Raw genomic sequence first — 13,176 nt, forward strand, 5'->3', positions numbered from 1 at the left:
GGAGCATCTTTCCACATAAATAAATGCATGATTTAGCACCAGCCATCCAACCACAAAATATATCTATAACCTAACTCCGGCTGTCCAAATACTACATACATATATCATCTACTATTTATCCATCTGAACATCTACCACGTATACAACCCACCCAACATACCACAACACACACACACACACACACACACACACACACACACACACACACACACGATCATACAACTCACGACGAATAAAGCACCGAAACCCCCACCCCACTCCAATACGACTTCCCCAACCCGCCACCCCCAGCACTCTGTCCCCCACCAGCACCGGAAGCAGCACCTCCCCCTCCAGCAGCACCACAATTCGAAGAAAACGAACTCGGCCCCAAGCCCACCCCCGCACTAACAAGCAACTCCTTGACCCTCCCCTCCCACAGCAGCCGTACATTCCACGACTGATCGACCCTTATCTTCAGCACGGATTCATCCTCCTCCTGTTCCTTCCCATTCACCTTCTCGTTTTCTGATGGAGCGGTCGAGATCCCAATGGAGGGAAACACGCTTTCGCGGATCTTGCGTCTCGCCCACTCGAGACCGTCGTCGTTGGCGGGGTCGGGGATGGCACTACGTCGTGGCTTGCGCCAGAGTTCGCAGCCGGCGACCATTTCGCTTTCCCAGCTGTAGACGTTGAAGCCGAAGCGGGAGCTGAAGGCGAGGTTGGGGGAGGCGCGCAGGGAGTAGGTGGTTGAGAGGGAGCCGGTGAGGGGGGTGAGGGTTAGGGTGAGGGTGTAGGGGAAGGTGGAGATTGGGGTTGTTGTTGTTGATGATGATGATGATGATGTGTTGGGGTGGGTGGGTGAGGAGGATGAGGAAGGGAGATCGGTTGCAGCAGGGAGGGTACTGAAGCGCAGACCGGTGGACATGCCGATTAGCGAGGATACAGGGGAGTAGTAGGCCTCTGCGCCGGCGGAGAGGAGGGATAGACGAGACGGCGGGGAGCCCGAGGCAGAGACATCCCTGGGATCCGGGCCGAAGTTCCAGAGCCCGCGCCAGCCGAAGAGGGCGTTATCGGTGCTGAAGAGGTACTCGTTGCTGTATTTGCCGGTGTTATGGGAGAGTTGGGTGAGGAGGGAGGCCTGCGGGGCGGATTTGGAGAGCGGGGGGCCGCGTGTGGAGCAGACGGCCAGGGTGAGCTGCATGGTGGGGGAGATGCGGCGCAGAAAGAGGGCGTTTAGGGTGCTGGGGGGAGGGAGGTGGAGGGTTGCGTGGAAGAGGGTGGCTTTTTTGTTGGTGGTGCCATTGTTGCTATTGCTGCTGAGGTTGGCGTCGTCGAGGATTGTGTCGGCCGTCAGGGTCTGGACTGGGGCGATGGGGGCTTGGACTTGACGGTAGCCTGGGGAGAGTTTGCGGAGGGGAATCAGGGAGCTTCGGCTGGGGGTGTGGTCGAGGGGCGCGGTGCTGAAGAGGTAGGAGACTGAGCCATCGATCAGGCCGACGGTGCCGAGGGTGTAGCTTGTCGCGAAGTGCGGAGTGGAGAGGGATGAGAGGTGGACGCGGAGACGCTCGGGGGTGGAAAAGTCGAGGAGGGCTGGTGGTTGATGGTCAGCGCGGGGAATAAGACTGGGGAGATATGTATATAGAGATGGGGAGGAGTGTATCCGGTGGACATACATTGCGCCGTGGCAGTGAGGGACGAGTACGAATTGTCGCGGTTCCAATTCGTCGCCTCGGCGAACGCGAGTTGGATGTAATCCATGAAATCGAGCATTGTCGGAGACGGGGTAGACGGAATCAACAGGAAGACGCAGCCAACAGCAAAGCAGACGGCAGCATGGTGGCTTGACCCGAACTCTTGATTGACAGAGGAGAGAGAGCGAGAGAGAGCGGCGAAACATCACAGCGAGATGAAGCCGATCGATCAGCTCATTGCCGAACGCGGCCTAGCGCAAGTCTCTGCGGATAAGCCCCGCGACAACGATAATCCGGGCGTTATCGAAGCGCTGCAAAGAAAAAAAATCATTGGATCTCGAATCCACAATTTCCCGCGCCGGCTGCATCAACTTCTTCTTCCTCCATCAGAACCCCCCTCCCCCGGAAGAAACAAAGAAACAAATTAAAAACACCCCTCCCCCACTACACCACACCACACCCTACTCAACATGCCTCGTTCCAAGCGTGCCAGAGTCGTCCACGAGTCCCGGACCGTCAAGAAGGACCACAAGGAGCAGACCCGTCGTCTGTACGCCAACATCCGGGAATGCGTTGAGAAATACGACCACCTGTTTGTGTTTGCGGTCGACAACATGCGCAACACCTATCTGAAGGATGTGCGCACTGAGTTTGCGGACAGCCGGTGAGTCATTTACTATTACTTTTATACATACATATAACCAGTCCATGCCATCCCACTGCATCCCCCGCAGACACACATCAGATATATCAATTTATACAACACCTCCCACACAACCCCCAATAAACCCCCACACAACCCTCAAGACCAAGCCCTTACCCAGAACTAACCATAAAAAAATAGCCTCTTCTTTGGCAAAACCAAAGTCATGGCGGTGGCCCTAGGCCAGAACCCGGAAAACGAAGCGGCGCCGAACCTCCACCAGCTGAACAAATACCTCACGGGGGCCGTGGGGCTACTCTTCACCTCTCGCGACCCGGCGACGGTTACCTCCTACCTCGAGAACTTCCGGCCGCTGGACTTCGCGCGTGCCGGCACGGTCAGCACACGGACATTCACGATCCCGGCGGGTCTGGTGTGCTCGCGGGCGGGCGAGATCCCGGCGTCGGAGGACGAGCCGGTCAGCCACACGATCGAGCCCGAGCTGCGGAAGCTGGGGGTGCCGACCCGGTTGGTCAAGGGCAAGGTGATGCTTGAGTTGACCGAGGGGCAGGAGGGGTACCCCGTTTGTCGGGAGGGGGAGGTGCTGGATTCGAGACAGACGACGTTGTTGAAGATGTTTGGCGTGGTGACGTCGGAGTTCCATGTCGCGCTCAAGGCGCAGTGGACTCGGGAGTCTGGGGAGGTGACCATTCTCGAGAAGGAGGGAGAGGCCGGCATGGAAGTTGATGAGCAGTGATTCAGTTCCTCTAATCATCTTTTTTTTTTATCATGATGATGATGATGATGATGGTGATGATGGATCGCTGTCATTGTCATCGACTCAACATGATTCTCTCTCTCTCTCTCTCTCTCTTTCTTTGAGAAAAAGTTCCGATTTGTTTGAGAGGTGTCTCTCCTTGATGATGGGAGATCCCCGGGGCATCTTTGGAGTTGGGTATGGGCGTTTTGTTTCTCCTTTCTTCTTTTTCCCTTACGTATGTTCTCTTCATGTTTTCCAAGTTTTCGACTCGGTATATATTCTGCTTGACGAGCGTATGAACGGATATACCATACCATACCGATATGAATACCAAGCCTCAAAAGCTACAATAGAAATACATCATGGATCCTTTACTGCAGTACAAGTAATAGGTACCTAAGACAATCGTAGTCGCACAATCGCTGAACGGAAAATAAAATCTACAACACATGGTATGGTATGCCTGGTGACCACAACTGAACTGAAAACTGAAATCATTACCTTCATTTACTGCCGGTTGAAGACCCCGGGCTTTCGTTCGGCCCATTGCTGTTTTGGTGGTGGTAAACCCTACCTGACCTGATCTTCTTACCTGGACCGTGACGTGACGCCCCCAGATCCCAATCCAACCGTAGATCCATCATCCATCCGCCTGAAGAAAAAGAGAGAGAGAAGCTGAACTATCTAAAGTACATACTTACCCCGTAGAGAGTAGCGGCCGCGAAAAAAAAAAAACGAACGGGCCAGAAATGACACGATGAAGTAAAGATAGGACACGCGTAACAAAGACAAGAGAGAAAGAGATGAGAGCATAGTAGGGAAGGAAGAGGAAGAGTAATCGCAGCCGAACGTCCGGTGCGACTGATTTCTGACTTTTGGATCAACATCGACCTTCGAGCGAGAATACGGGTGTTTCCATCAAGCGTGGATAGATATCTCACAATGACCATGATTGTGAAAAGGAAGACGAAGAGCGCATGCACTTCAACTGTTGTAAGTAATCGAGTTGGTGAAGTCCTGGAGACAGAGCTTGAGCCTTCGCTGACCTTGCCTTACCCATTGCTGCAACAGGGTAAGAAGAAAGGACCAAACCAATAATACCCACCAGTTGACCGCGACTGACCGAACCGAGATGGGGATGAGCTCAGTATCTTCTCTTGGCACGGGGATCATCATATGCGTCATCGTCATGGTGTCGCTTGCGGCCGTAGTCGTCGCCGCCGCGGCCTCCATACCTGTCGCGATCGCGGTCGCTTGGGCGCTCGCGCTCGCGGTCCCGGTCGCGGTAGCGATCCCTGTCCCTGTCACCCCGATCCCCCCTGTCACGGTCTCTGTAGCGGTCACCACCGTCGCGGTCGCGATCACGGTCACGACGATCGCGGTCACCGAATGCTTCGCGGGGCCTGATGGGCTCACGGTTGCTACCTGTGCCCGAGGCGCCTCGGCCATCACGATCGAATCTGCCGCCACCGGGGCCACCGAAACCTCCGCTGCGTCCCCCACCCGGACCGGAGGGAGCGTTGGGAGGCGCCTGACCACCAAATCCGTTCCGACCACCCTGGTATCCGATTCCGCCACGGGGGCCGCCAAATCCACGATCTCCACGCATGCCTCCGCGGAAGCCGCCTCTGCCACCAAAGCCGCCGCGGAATCCACCGCCATAACCACCGGGACCTGAGGGGGCATTAAAAGAACCGGGACCGATAGGCCGAGAGGGCAAGGCCTTGGTGTAACCGCGACCGCCAAGGCCACCGGCGAAGCGACGGGGCTTCCATCCCTTCACCGTGCGACCACGCTCGACATCTACCAGAACACGGCGATCCTTGATACGAATGCCATCCGTCTCTTTGTAGGCAGCTGCAATCGGAGAAAGAAAAGAATAAGACTAGGTTAGCATCAAGCAAGCATGGGAGTTCGATACCAGTATGCATCCAGAAGAGCAGGCGAGTAGATCAGATCTGCGGCAATACCTTTCATGTCCTTCTCGCGCTCGTACACGATAAACGCATATCCCCTGTGTGCCTTCTTGGAGCCCTTCGGCGTGACGGTGTCTTTCACAATACGAATCTAAATCCCGATCATCAGCGATATCATCCGCGCCAAGCCTCTCGGCATGTAACCATACCCTCTCGATAGGGCCGAAGCGGCCAAACTCGCGCTCCAGGTCGGACTCCTTAACTTCGTAGCTCAGGCGGGCGACAAAGAGCGTTCTGAACGGATCGCCTCGAGCCTGTTGGTCGTTTGTCGGGTCATCTACACACACAAACACACGTCAGCATTCAGCGCAACGCGTCCGCAACATCCATCACCGTAGACATCGACCATCATCACTTCCAGCGGGGAGGGGTAGGGGAGATCCGTACAAGTCACCAGGCTATCGTTGAGCTGCTTCTCGAGGTTCTCCTTTTTCTCCATCTTCTGACGCAATTTGCGCTGGATCCAGCTTTCGGTGGGTGTGTAGGGGACTTCTTCTTCGTAGGCCTTCACGTCCGGCAGGAACTGCGCGATGCCGCCGATGCCGCTCTTCTTGCAGTCTTCCGGGGCCCGGCCGATGGGGGTGACATAGCGAAGAGGTGGGCGCGGTTGGAAGAGCGCCAGGAGCGGCGGAGGGAGCTTGTCCGTCATGGTGTGCGACGCCCTCAGTCAGAGGCTTGAAATAAGTTGACGGGGGTTAATTCAGAACTGCCCACAGCGTCGAATGCCGAATGAAAAAGAAACAAAGAAAGGGAGTGGGGGGGGTTGGTTGTGGGAGAGAGGGTGGAGGGGGAGGGGGAGGGTAGAAAGCACAGCAAGCAGCAGCGGTTCTTTTGTCGTCGGCGAAGCAAGCAAGCCAGACAGACAAGACAACGTTGGTCGAGTTTCGCGTCCTGGCGGGCCGCTACGCTGCTTACGGGGGCTAAGTAACCTTCTGGCCCGGGAACCGCCAGCCGCGCTAGCCGAGAGTTGACGCGCTAGCCAATGAGAGCCCGTATGGGGTGCGGCGCTGAAAAGTGCCCCCGAAGTTGTGGCTTCGACACTGTAGTTGAAGTTGGTGACGTCCCCCCCCTCAGTGAACAGAACACAGACACACAGACGCCCGCAGCAATGCCTATCCAAGGAATCCGCACGGTCGCGTCGGCTAGAGTATGTTGCTTTGGGCATGAACCCCCCCGGTGTTTCTCGGGCTAACACGGTCGTTTAGAACGGTGTCGGTGCCTTTATCCTGCAATGCAAGCAGTTGGATTTCCACTACTGTGACTGGGCTGGTAGCTCCCGGGGAATGGTGTATGTTCTTTCTCTTCCGGACCTGGTGATTGAGATTTTACCCGTGATGCTAATGTGATTGTCCTTGGATAGGGCTTACCTGAGACACCACCTCCATGCCTTCGCCAAGGCGAACCCCCAGATCGAGATCCGCGTCTCGCCACGGCCGAACAAGCACCCTGTGATCCGGGGCGTCTTCGTCAACGGACGCGAGAAGGTCATCTGCGTGCGCAACCTCGAGCCGGAGCAAATAGGCAAGAAGGCCAACCTGCTGAGGGAGGCCAGCGGAGAGAAGCTGAAGCGCACTACCAAGCCTGTGACGAGTATCAACGAGAGCGTCAGAGGTATCTGGTCCCCGTACCACGGAGGCCTCAACGGAGTGTAAGCGCGGGGTTGGGCTATGTGATCATATACCGTGGTGTTTTATTGGGGGTCCGAACCTTTTCCTATTCGACGTATTATGGGCTACTTCATCTAGTGTTGTTTTGGGCACTTCGTTTTGCGAACTCGACGCTTTCTTTGCTTAGATTATATGTTTCATGTATCATATGTACAAAAATGTCTTCATTCAATATCCCATGATGTGGAGCGCCATTGCCCGCGGGCACGCAGTCGTCATTATCCACGTACCGCCAAGGTGCACCCTATACCCAAACGCTCTATGCTATAGTAACCAAACCTAATAATATGCCCAACCAACCTAGAAAAAAAATGCAATAAGGGTATCGAGAAGTATCTGTTCGTTAAGCTTCCGAAAGGAAGAGAAAGGGGACGGACGGCTCCATCGTCACAACGCCGACACGGAGAGATGACACGGAGAGTTCGTTACAAGTAGATCTGGAACATTGCCTTGGGAGAGCTCACGGGCTTTCCGCAGTCGGCGACCTGGCATTTGGAGAATGGCTTCGTCTTGGCAGTGCTCTTTTTCGCTCGCGTGACTGCCCGATTGGAGGCACATTCGCCGCAGTATACCTAGGATGGATGTCAGCGCTAGTAAGAATTATTGAATGCTTCTCGAGCATACGTACATGTCCACACTGCTTCACAACCCATATCTGCTGCTTGGTTTCGTTGCCGATTCCCAGCTCTGAAGAGCAGTTCGGGCAGACCACCACGTCATCTTCTCCAACATTCCTGGTATACCCCTCTGGTGGCGGGCTGGGTGGCTTATATGAATTGACGGGCGCCCTTTCTGGTGTGAGCCCTGTTAGTTGGTAGTCCAGCCCCAACGGTCCGTCAACATCCAGGTTGATTGTCAGGTCAATCGCCGGGTCATCCCCAATCCATAAAGACTCCACTCCAGAAAGGCGTGGGAGTGGGCCCCTTCTGCTTGTGCGATGGCCATGTCGGCGAAAAGAGATGTCTGGTCGGTCGTTTTCTGGGTACATGAACGGTGGCAGAGCCAGTAAAGGCGGCCTCAGTTGCACCAACTGGTTCCAGAAGTGGTAGGACCCCTCATCCCGGGGGTAGGAGGGGAGTGGTGGCGGGGGCGGTAATTGTGGACGTCGGATAGTTGCCCCGACGAACTGGACTTCGGGGCTGCTCGGCGGGTGTTCCTCAGGCTCTTCCTCCAAATCCACGACCTCTCCTAGTATATCTCGGGGGAACCTTGGAGGTCGTTGACGGCGACCAGTGTCCGATGATGGGTGCGGCTGCTCATGACGGTCGGGGGAGTCGGGTTCGTTGGTGAGGTCAATTACATCGTCCAAGTGCGATGATACCGGCCGGCGGAAGTCCAGGCCATCGCCGGGATATCTTTGGGCTGGTGGCAACGGCTGGCCCGGAGTTCGTGAGGACGAGGAGGACGGTCCACCTGAGGCTGGTTCTGTGGAGGAATCGGATATTTCACGTCGCTGTCGCTGGGAGTTGGAATCAAGGGTCAGTCGGACTGGGTGTTCCCGACAGGTTGTAAAGATACCCCGCCTCCGTATCCTCCGTATTGAGGGGGGGGGGGGTTTCGAGGGATAGAGAGATGAGACAAACCTTTCTCGGGCGAGAAGCCACAAACTGAACGGCTGAGTCGTCACTCATGGTTGCGAGGCGAGGGTTGAGGGATGCCACGGATCAGGAGAGAATGAGGCGAGAGAGAAGGGGAGATGAGCAGCGGGAGAAGCGAAAGCAAGGACGGGGCGATGGGTGATTTGTTGGTGGGAAGAGAAGGAGTTGGTGGAGTAGTAGTGGTGGTGGAGGTGGAGGTAGTAGTAGGGAGCGGCCGGAGTTAGGCCTCAGATGGGGTTGGTGGAGTGGTGGCCATTCTTAGTGTTAGTGGTAGGGGAAGGGAATGAATAATACTGCTGTCAGAAGAATGGTTGTGGTTGTGGTGGTGGTGGTTGTGTCTTGGGTTGCAGTGAGTGACGGTGGTTCTGTCTGGGTCCGAGGCCTGGCAGAGGGTCATTGTTCTGGCTGGCCACCCAAGCACCACCACATCCACATCCACTCCCACATCCACTCCCACTGGGATCCCTTCCGGGTTCCAACTTCCAGGATTGTCGGTCGGAACAGGTTCCAGCGGAAGCCCGAAGAATATATATCCTGGCCCGCGTGAACGACAGCTCAGATCCATCATCCCAGCCATTCTTATTCATACTCGGGATTCCTTATCGTTCGTACTTCTTCACTCTTCATTGGTGGACGCACATCCTTAAACAAACACCCGACAGCTAGAAGTACAGAACAGAACAGAACAGAACAGGACAGAACAGAACGCAGAACAAAAAGATTTGGTTTGATTTTGGGCCCATGAGGTATCTATCAATCAATCATCATTACTACTGCGCCGTCAACTCCGTCACGCCGCCCTCGCCGTTCAGCGCCACGATGCTCTGCGCCGAACTGCCCCAGGCCGCCGCAACCGCCGGCACCGCGCTCCGCAGGGGCTCCGACCACGACTTGGATCCCTTGGAGTACTGGTGCACCGTCACGCCGCTGGGTCCCGCCGTCAGCAGGAACTGCCCGCTGTAGTCCCAGTTGATCGATTCGATCGCGCTGCCCGTCTCCAGCACCTTGCTCTCCTGAGCGTTGCGGAGATCCCAGATAGACACCGTGGTCGAGCTGTCCGCCACCGCGGCCAGGAAGACACCGTTCTCGGAGAAGAACAGGCTCTTGACCGGGCCCGACATCGCGAAGCTGGCCGCGACCGCTCCGGACTTGATGTCAAACACCTTGATCTGTCCATCCACGCCACCCGCCGCAATGAGGTGACCGTCGGGGTGAGTCTGAACGGAGAGTAAAGCTGGAGGAAAGGAGAGGTCAGATCAGAGTACAACACGCGGTTCGTCGTAGGGGCGCTTACATGAGTCACTGAAGATCTGGGTGATCACCGAGTTCGTCGTCAGGTCATACAGAACGTAGCTCTTGTCGGCGCCAACGGAAACAACGATGTCGCCCGTAGCGTGTACAGCGAGCGCCGTCGCGGCGCCAGCGTGGGAGCTGAACTTGGCAACCTCGGCGCCGTTCTCGAAGACCTGAACAGATCCCGTAGACGAGGCCACGATCGCCTTCTCGCCTGCCCAAGCTGCACCGGTGACGGGGCCAGCGGCCTGCAGGGTTTGGACAACCTGCTTCTGAGCGAGCGAATAGACACCAACCGCTCCGTCCGCGCCGCCGATAAGTGCCAGCTCTCCCGACGAGTTGACGGACAATGCTTTGCTGCCGGGGTACAGAGGCTGGGAGCTCTCCGTAGGCTTGTATGTGGAGATGGCTTCGCTGGTGGCCCAGCCTTCGGGAACAGGGCGCTTACGGCGGGTCTTCGAGAGCCTGTTCCAAGTTAGGTCACCCAGGACGGGTTAGAAGGGGTCACCGGGATCGACTTACGCTGCCTGTGTACTCTCCACCCGTGCCAGAACTGCCTCAGGCAGCCCGGTCGCATCCACCTGCATGGCCTCGCCAGCAGCACCGGCACCGCGGGCGCCGACCGTGACCTTCGACAGCGCATCGCGGGCCTCGTCTCTCTCCTGCGTCAAGCGAGCAATGACCCGCACGGCGGCATCATGCTGGTAGAGGGCGGAGCTCAGCTCCTGTCGTGTTTGAGCCAGGGTCTGTCGCAATGTGTAGGCCTCCAGAGCCAGGGCGTCCCATTCTTCTTGGAAGACACTGAGCAGGGAGGGAATCGAGGTAAGGGTGGGAGGCCGGGGCCGGACGACGCGCTGGGACTTGACGTCGATGAGATCGTCTGTGGAGAGCTCCTCCCCGTTCACGGGATCCTTTCCATTCTCCGTGATGTAGGCTTCGATGAGTCGCTTCTCGAACACGCTTCCTAGTCGGGCGTCAGACACATTACGTCGCATAGATGCGTTCGAGGCAGGTAGGACATACCGCTCTTGGGCGAGACGACGGGCACTTGGGGTGCCTCTCCCGAAACTGGAGCACATTCATCGTCAGTAATTGAATCATTGCGACCGAACGGAGGAATCCGTCGCCGCACTTACTTGCGCACAGCATGGTATTGTGAGGATGATGGTTGATGGGGGAGGAGGTTGGTTGACGCGAAGCTCGCGGCTCCTTTGGACTTTTCGACTGGCCCGATCGGGGTTAGTTCGCCGCAGACCTGACCGATCGAGCTTTGCTTGGCGCATGATTCCTCTTTGCTACTAACGAACTGGATTGTTGCGGAAATCAAGCGACTTTCCCGGACTTGGCGCTGCTTTTTGCTCACTGAGCAGCCCGGAGTATAAGAGAAGTATAAAAGTATATATTCTGAGTAATTCATGAGCAATCTGTCAAAACCTAGGATTGCTTCCCTGTTCCTGTTAGCTTAGCTTTACTAATATATATACTGTTAAACTTAGAGTGGCTAACAGCCAGGTCAGGTCAGGTTAATTGAAATTTTTATATCTAACTGCCAGGTTATAATTAGATTAAGAAAATTTTTATATCTAACTGTGATATAGCTAAAAATTAGATAATTAATTATTTTAATTATTCTTAATATTAAAATTTATTTATTATATCTTTTTAAGCTCTAGTATAATTAAGATATATTTAAATTAAATAATTATTAATCTGACTATTTTTATTATTATCTAAAAATATATAAAAAGAAGCTTTTTAAATTAAAAAAATATAATTAAAAAAAAATTAATATTTTCTTTATTATTATTTATCAGAAATAATAAGAAAATTCTAATTATATTAATAAAATTTAGCTTTTTATAAAATTATTATTCTTATAATAAAAAATATATATAAAAATATATAATTACTGCTTTATTTTAATTATATATTTTAATTATATTATAAAACACTAGAAAAACTATATATTAATTATTAATTAAAATATTAAAAATAAATATATTATTTTTATTTTATTATTTTTTCTGAATTAGATTATTTTTAGATTTATAAATAAGATATAGCTCAAAGAGCTATTAATAAAATTAAAAATTAATAGATAATTAAAAAGATTATAAATAATTAAATTATTAAAATAAAATAGATTAAATAAATTAAATAGATTAAATAGATTAAATAGATTAAATAAATAAAATAAATTAATAGAATATATTAGATTTATATTATAATATTATAACTTTTATAAAAAATTCTATAAAAATCTTTTATAAATTTTTTTTATAAATATTTATTTTTTATTTTAATCTAATATATTTTAAATAATTTTATTTAAAAAAAAAATTATTTTATAATTTTAGACTCTAGATATAAATTTCTATTTACTAGATTTATTAAAATAAATAAAATATAATAAATATCTTAGCTATATATTAAAATATAATAGATTATATTTATATAAAATTATATTTTAAAATAAAATAAATTATTTTTATAAAGTTTTTTATTTTTATTTTTTTATATTTATTATTTATAGAACAGCTTTAAAATTATAAATTAATTATAATTATTTAATTTATTTTTAGAGAATATTATTAAATCTTTTTTTTTATTTTTTAGATTTTTATAAATTATAATAATATTTAAATTAAAATAAGCTTTTTAAATTAGATTTTTTTTTCTTTTCTAAATCTTAAGATTATATATATTATAAAGAATCAGAAAATTATTTTATATTTAATTTTCTAAAAAAAACTCTTTATTTTTTAGAATTAATAATAAAAAATAATCTTTTTTAAAGATTATATATAAGCTAAAAAACCGCTATTTTATTTTAATTAAAAAAAGTTATTAATAATATAAAACAGTTTTTAGAAAAATATATTATTTTTTAATAAAATCTCTTATATTTATTATATTATATATCTTTATATCTTATAATATTTAAGAATTAAAAACTCAGAAACTAGTTCTATAAGCTATTATTTTTATAAAAATTATAAAAAAAATTATTATTAATTATATTTAAATAAATAATTAGTCAGATACTAAGTAAAAAATTATTATAAATATTTATTTATTTTTCTAAAATAAATTTTTTTTAATTATTATCTTTCTCTAGATCTTTATAATTTATAATAAATAGAATTTTTAGAATTAAGTTCTATATTTTATAATTATTTATTATTTATTATTCTGAATTATTAAATATATTTAATTTAAATAAATAATTAATTTTACTATTTTATCTCTCTGCTGAAAATTAAGTTTTTTTAATTAAATATAAATTAAAAAATATTTTATAAAACTATCTAAAAAGATATATATATAATTATTATTAAAATTTCTAAATATTAAATAAATATTAATTATAGTAGACTACTAGATTAATTTTAATTAAAAAATATTTCTTAATTTAACTAAATATTTTTTAATAAAAAATATAAATTATTATAAGATTTTACTAGATTTCTAATTAATATCTAGATTTTATATTAATAAAAATCTAGCTGTAATTATTCTATTAGTTTTATATAAATATAATCTTATTTATTAATTATTAGATATAA

General features: G+C 48.9%; 7 protein-coding genes across 7 annotated transcripts; 2 read left to right on the forward strand and 5 right to left on the reverse strand.

Moving 5' to 3' along the window:
- Nucleotides 1-223: 223 nt before the first annotated feature.
- BO70DRAFT_383624 (mitochondrial distribution and morphology protein 10) lies at nucleotides 224-1,829 on the reverse strand (the record flags this gene model as incomplete). Its single annotated transcript, XM_025545593.1, has 2 exons — nucleotides 1,656-1,829; nucleotides 224-1,572 (listed from the first exon to the last, which is right to left on the reverse strand). Exons 1-2 carry the CDS (start codon nucleotides 1,750-1,752, stop codon nucleotides 224-226), a joined length of 1,446 nt encoding a protein of 481 aa, XP_025394141.1. The 5' UTR covers nucleotides 1,753-1,829.
- A 196-nt stretch (nucleotides 1,830-2,025) lies between these two features.
- BO70DRAFT_325708 (ribosome assembly factor MRT4) lies at nucleotides 2,026-3,442 on the forward strand. The gene is made up of 2 exons (XM_025540651.1): nucleotides 2,026-2,337; nucleotides 2,518-3,442. Exons 1-2 carry the CDS (start codon nucleotides 2,144-2,146, stop codon nucleotides 3,071-3,073), a joined length of 750 nt encoding a protein of 249 aa, XP_025394142.1. The 5' UTR covers nucleotides 2,026-2,143; the 3' UTR covers nucleotides 3,074-3,442.
- Nucleotides 3,443-4,220: 778 nt separating this feature from the next.
- Nucleotides 4,221-5,840, reverse strand: BO70DRAFT_347392 (U1 small nuclear ribonucleoprotein 70 kDa; the record flags this gene model as incomplete). Its single annotated transcript, XM_025541587.1, has 4 exons — nucleotides 5,440-5,840; nucleotides 5,202-5,329; nucleotides 5,047-5,143; nucleotides 4,221-4,933 (listed from the first exon to the last, which is right to left on the reverse strand). Exons 1-4 carry the CDS (start codon nucleotides 5,699-5,701, stop codon nucleotides 4,221-4,223), a joined length of 1,200 nt encoding a protein of 399 aa, XP_025394143.1. The 5' UTR covers nucleotides 5,702-5,840.
- Nucleotides 5,841-6,097: 257 nt separating this feature from the next.
- Nucleotides 6,098-6,888, forward strand: BO70DRAFT_367127 (mitochondrial 54S ribosomal protein mL43). The gene is made up of 3 exons (XM_025544507.1): nucleotides 6,098-6,199; nucleotides 6,258-6,340; nucleotides 6,413-6,888. The coding sequence occupies exons 1-3, from the start codon at nucleotides 6,161-6,163 to the stop codon at nucleotides 6,702-6,704; spliced, it is 414 nt and encodes a 137-aa protein (XP_025394144.1). The 5' UTR covers nucleotides 6,098-6,160; the 3' UTR covers nucleotides 6,705-6,888.
- BO70DRAFT_367128 (putative RING finger domain protein) lies at nucleotides 6,829-8,828 on the reverse strand. Its single transcript, XM_025544508.1, has 3 exons — nucleotides 8,303-8,828; nucleotides 7,348-8,178; nucleotides 6,829-7,291 (listed from the first exon to the last, which is right to left on the reverse strand). The coding sequence occupies exons 1-3, from the start codon at nucleotides 8,348-8,350 to the stop codon at nucleotides 7,145-7,147; spliced, it is 1,026 nt and encodes a 341-aa protein (XP_025394145.1). The 5' UTR covers nucleotides 8,351-8,828; the 3' UTR covers nucleotides 6,829-7,144.
- On the reverse strand, nucleotides 8,385-8,991 carry BO70DRAFT_216743 (uncharacterized protein). Its single transcript, XM_025538695.1, has one exon. It carries the CDS (start codon nucleotides 8,892-8,894, stop codon nucleotides 8,538-8,540), a length of 357 nt encoding a protein of 118 aa, XP_025394146.1. The 5' UTR covers nucleotides 8,895-8,991; the 3' UTR covers nucleotides 8,385-8,537.
- Nucleotides 8,904-10,781, reverse strand: BO70DRAFT_367129 (WD repeat PRP19 family protein). Its single transcript, XM_025544509.1, has 5 exons — nucleotides 10,747-10,781; nucleotides 10,634-10,678; nucleotides 10,133-10,574; nucleotides 9,612-10,075; nucleotides 8,904-9,551 (listed from the first exon to the last, which is right to left on the reverse strand). Exons 1-5 carry the CDS (start codon nucleotides 10,757-10,759, stop codon nucleotides 9,088-9,090), a joined length of 1,428 nt encoding a protein of 475 aa, XP_025394147.1. The 5' UTR covers nucleotides 10,760-10,781; the 3' UTR covers nucleotides 8,904-9,087.
- Between the last annotated feature and the right edge of the window lie 2,395 nt (nucleotides 10,782-13,176).

This window comes from Aspergillus heteromorphus (genome assembly GCF_003184545.1).
Source record: "Aspergillus heteromorphus CBS 117.55 chromosome Unknown BO70scaffold_74, whole genome shotgun sequence".
In the NCBI taxonomy this organism is placed as follows: Eukaryota; Fungi; Ascomycota; class Eurotiomycetes; order Eurotiales; family Aspergillaceae; genus Aspergillus; species Aspergillus heteromorphus.

Excerpts from the sequence above, each read along its gene's own strand:
- BO70DRAFT_325708 (XM_025540651.1), top strand. The coding sequence starts at position 2,144 with ATGCCTCGTTCCAAGCGTGCCAGAGTCGTCCACGAGTCCCGGACCGTC. Across the intron at positions 2,338-2,517 it reads ACTGAGTTTGCGGACAGCCG|CCTCTTCTTTGGCAAAACCA; the intron begins GTGAGTCATTTA and ends ATAAAAAAATAG.
- BO70DRAFT_367127 (XM_025544507.1), top strand. The coding sequence starts at position 6,161 with ATGCCTATCCAAGGAATCCGCACGGTCGCGTCGGCTAGA. Across the intron at positions 6,200-6,257 it reads GCACGGTCGCGTCGGCTAGA|AACGGTGTCGGTGCCTTTAT; the intron begins GTATGTTGCTTT and ends ACGGTCGTTTAG. Across the intron at positions 6,341-6,412 it reads GGTAGCTCCCGGGGAATGGT|GGCTTACCTGAGACACCACC; the intron begins GTATGTTCTTTC and ends GTCCTTGGATAG.
- BO70DRAFT_367128 (XM_025544508.1), bottom strand. The coding sequence starts at position 8,350 with ATGAGTGACGACTCAGCCGTTCAGTTTGTGGCTTCTCGCCCGAGAAAG. Across the intron at positions 8,179-8,302 it reads TGGCTTCTCGCCCGAGAAAG|CGACAGCGACGTGAAATATC; the intron begins GTTTGTCTCATC and ends TCCAACTCCCAG. Across the intron at positions 7,292-7,347 it reads TTGTGAAGCAGTGTGGACAT|GTATACTGCGGCGAATGTGC; the intron begins GTACGTATGCTC and ends CATCCATCCTAG.
- BO70DRAFT_216743 (XM_025538695.1), bottom strand. The coding sequence starts at position 8,894 with ATGGCTGGGATGATGGATCTGAGCTGTCGTTCACGCGGGCCAGGATAT.
- BO70DRAFT_367129 (XM_025544509.1), bottom strand. Across the intron at positions 10,575-10,633 it reads CGTCGTCTCGCCCAAGAGCG|GAAGCGTGTTCGAGAAGCGA; the intron begins GTATGTCCTACC and ends ACGCCCGACTAG. Across the intron at positions 9,552-9,611 it reads CCAGATCTTCAGTGACTCAT|CTTTACTCTCCGTTCAGACT; the intron begins GTAAGCGCCCCT and ends CCTTTCCTCCAG.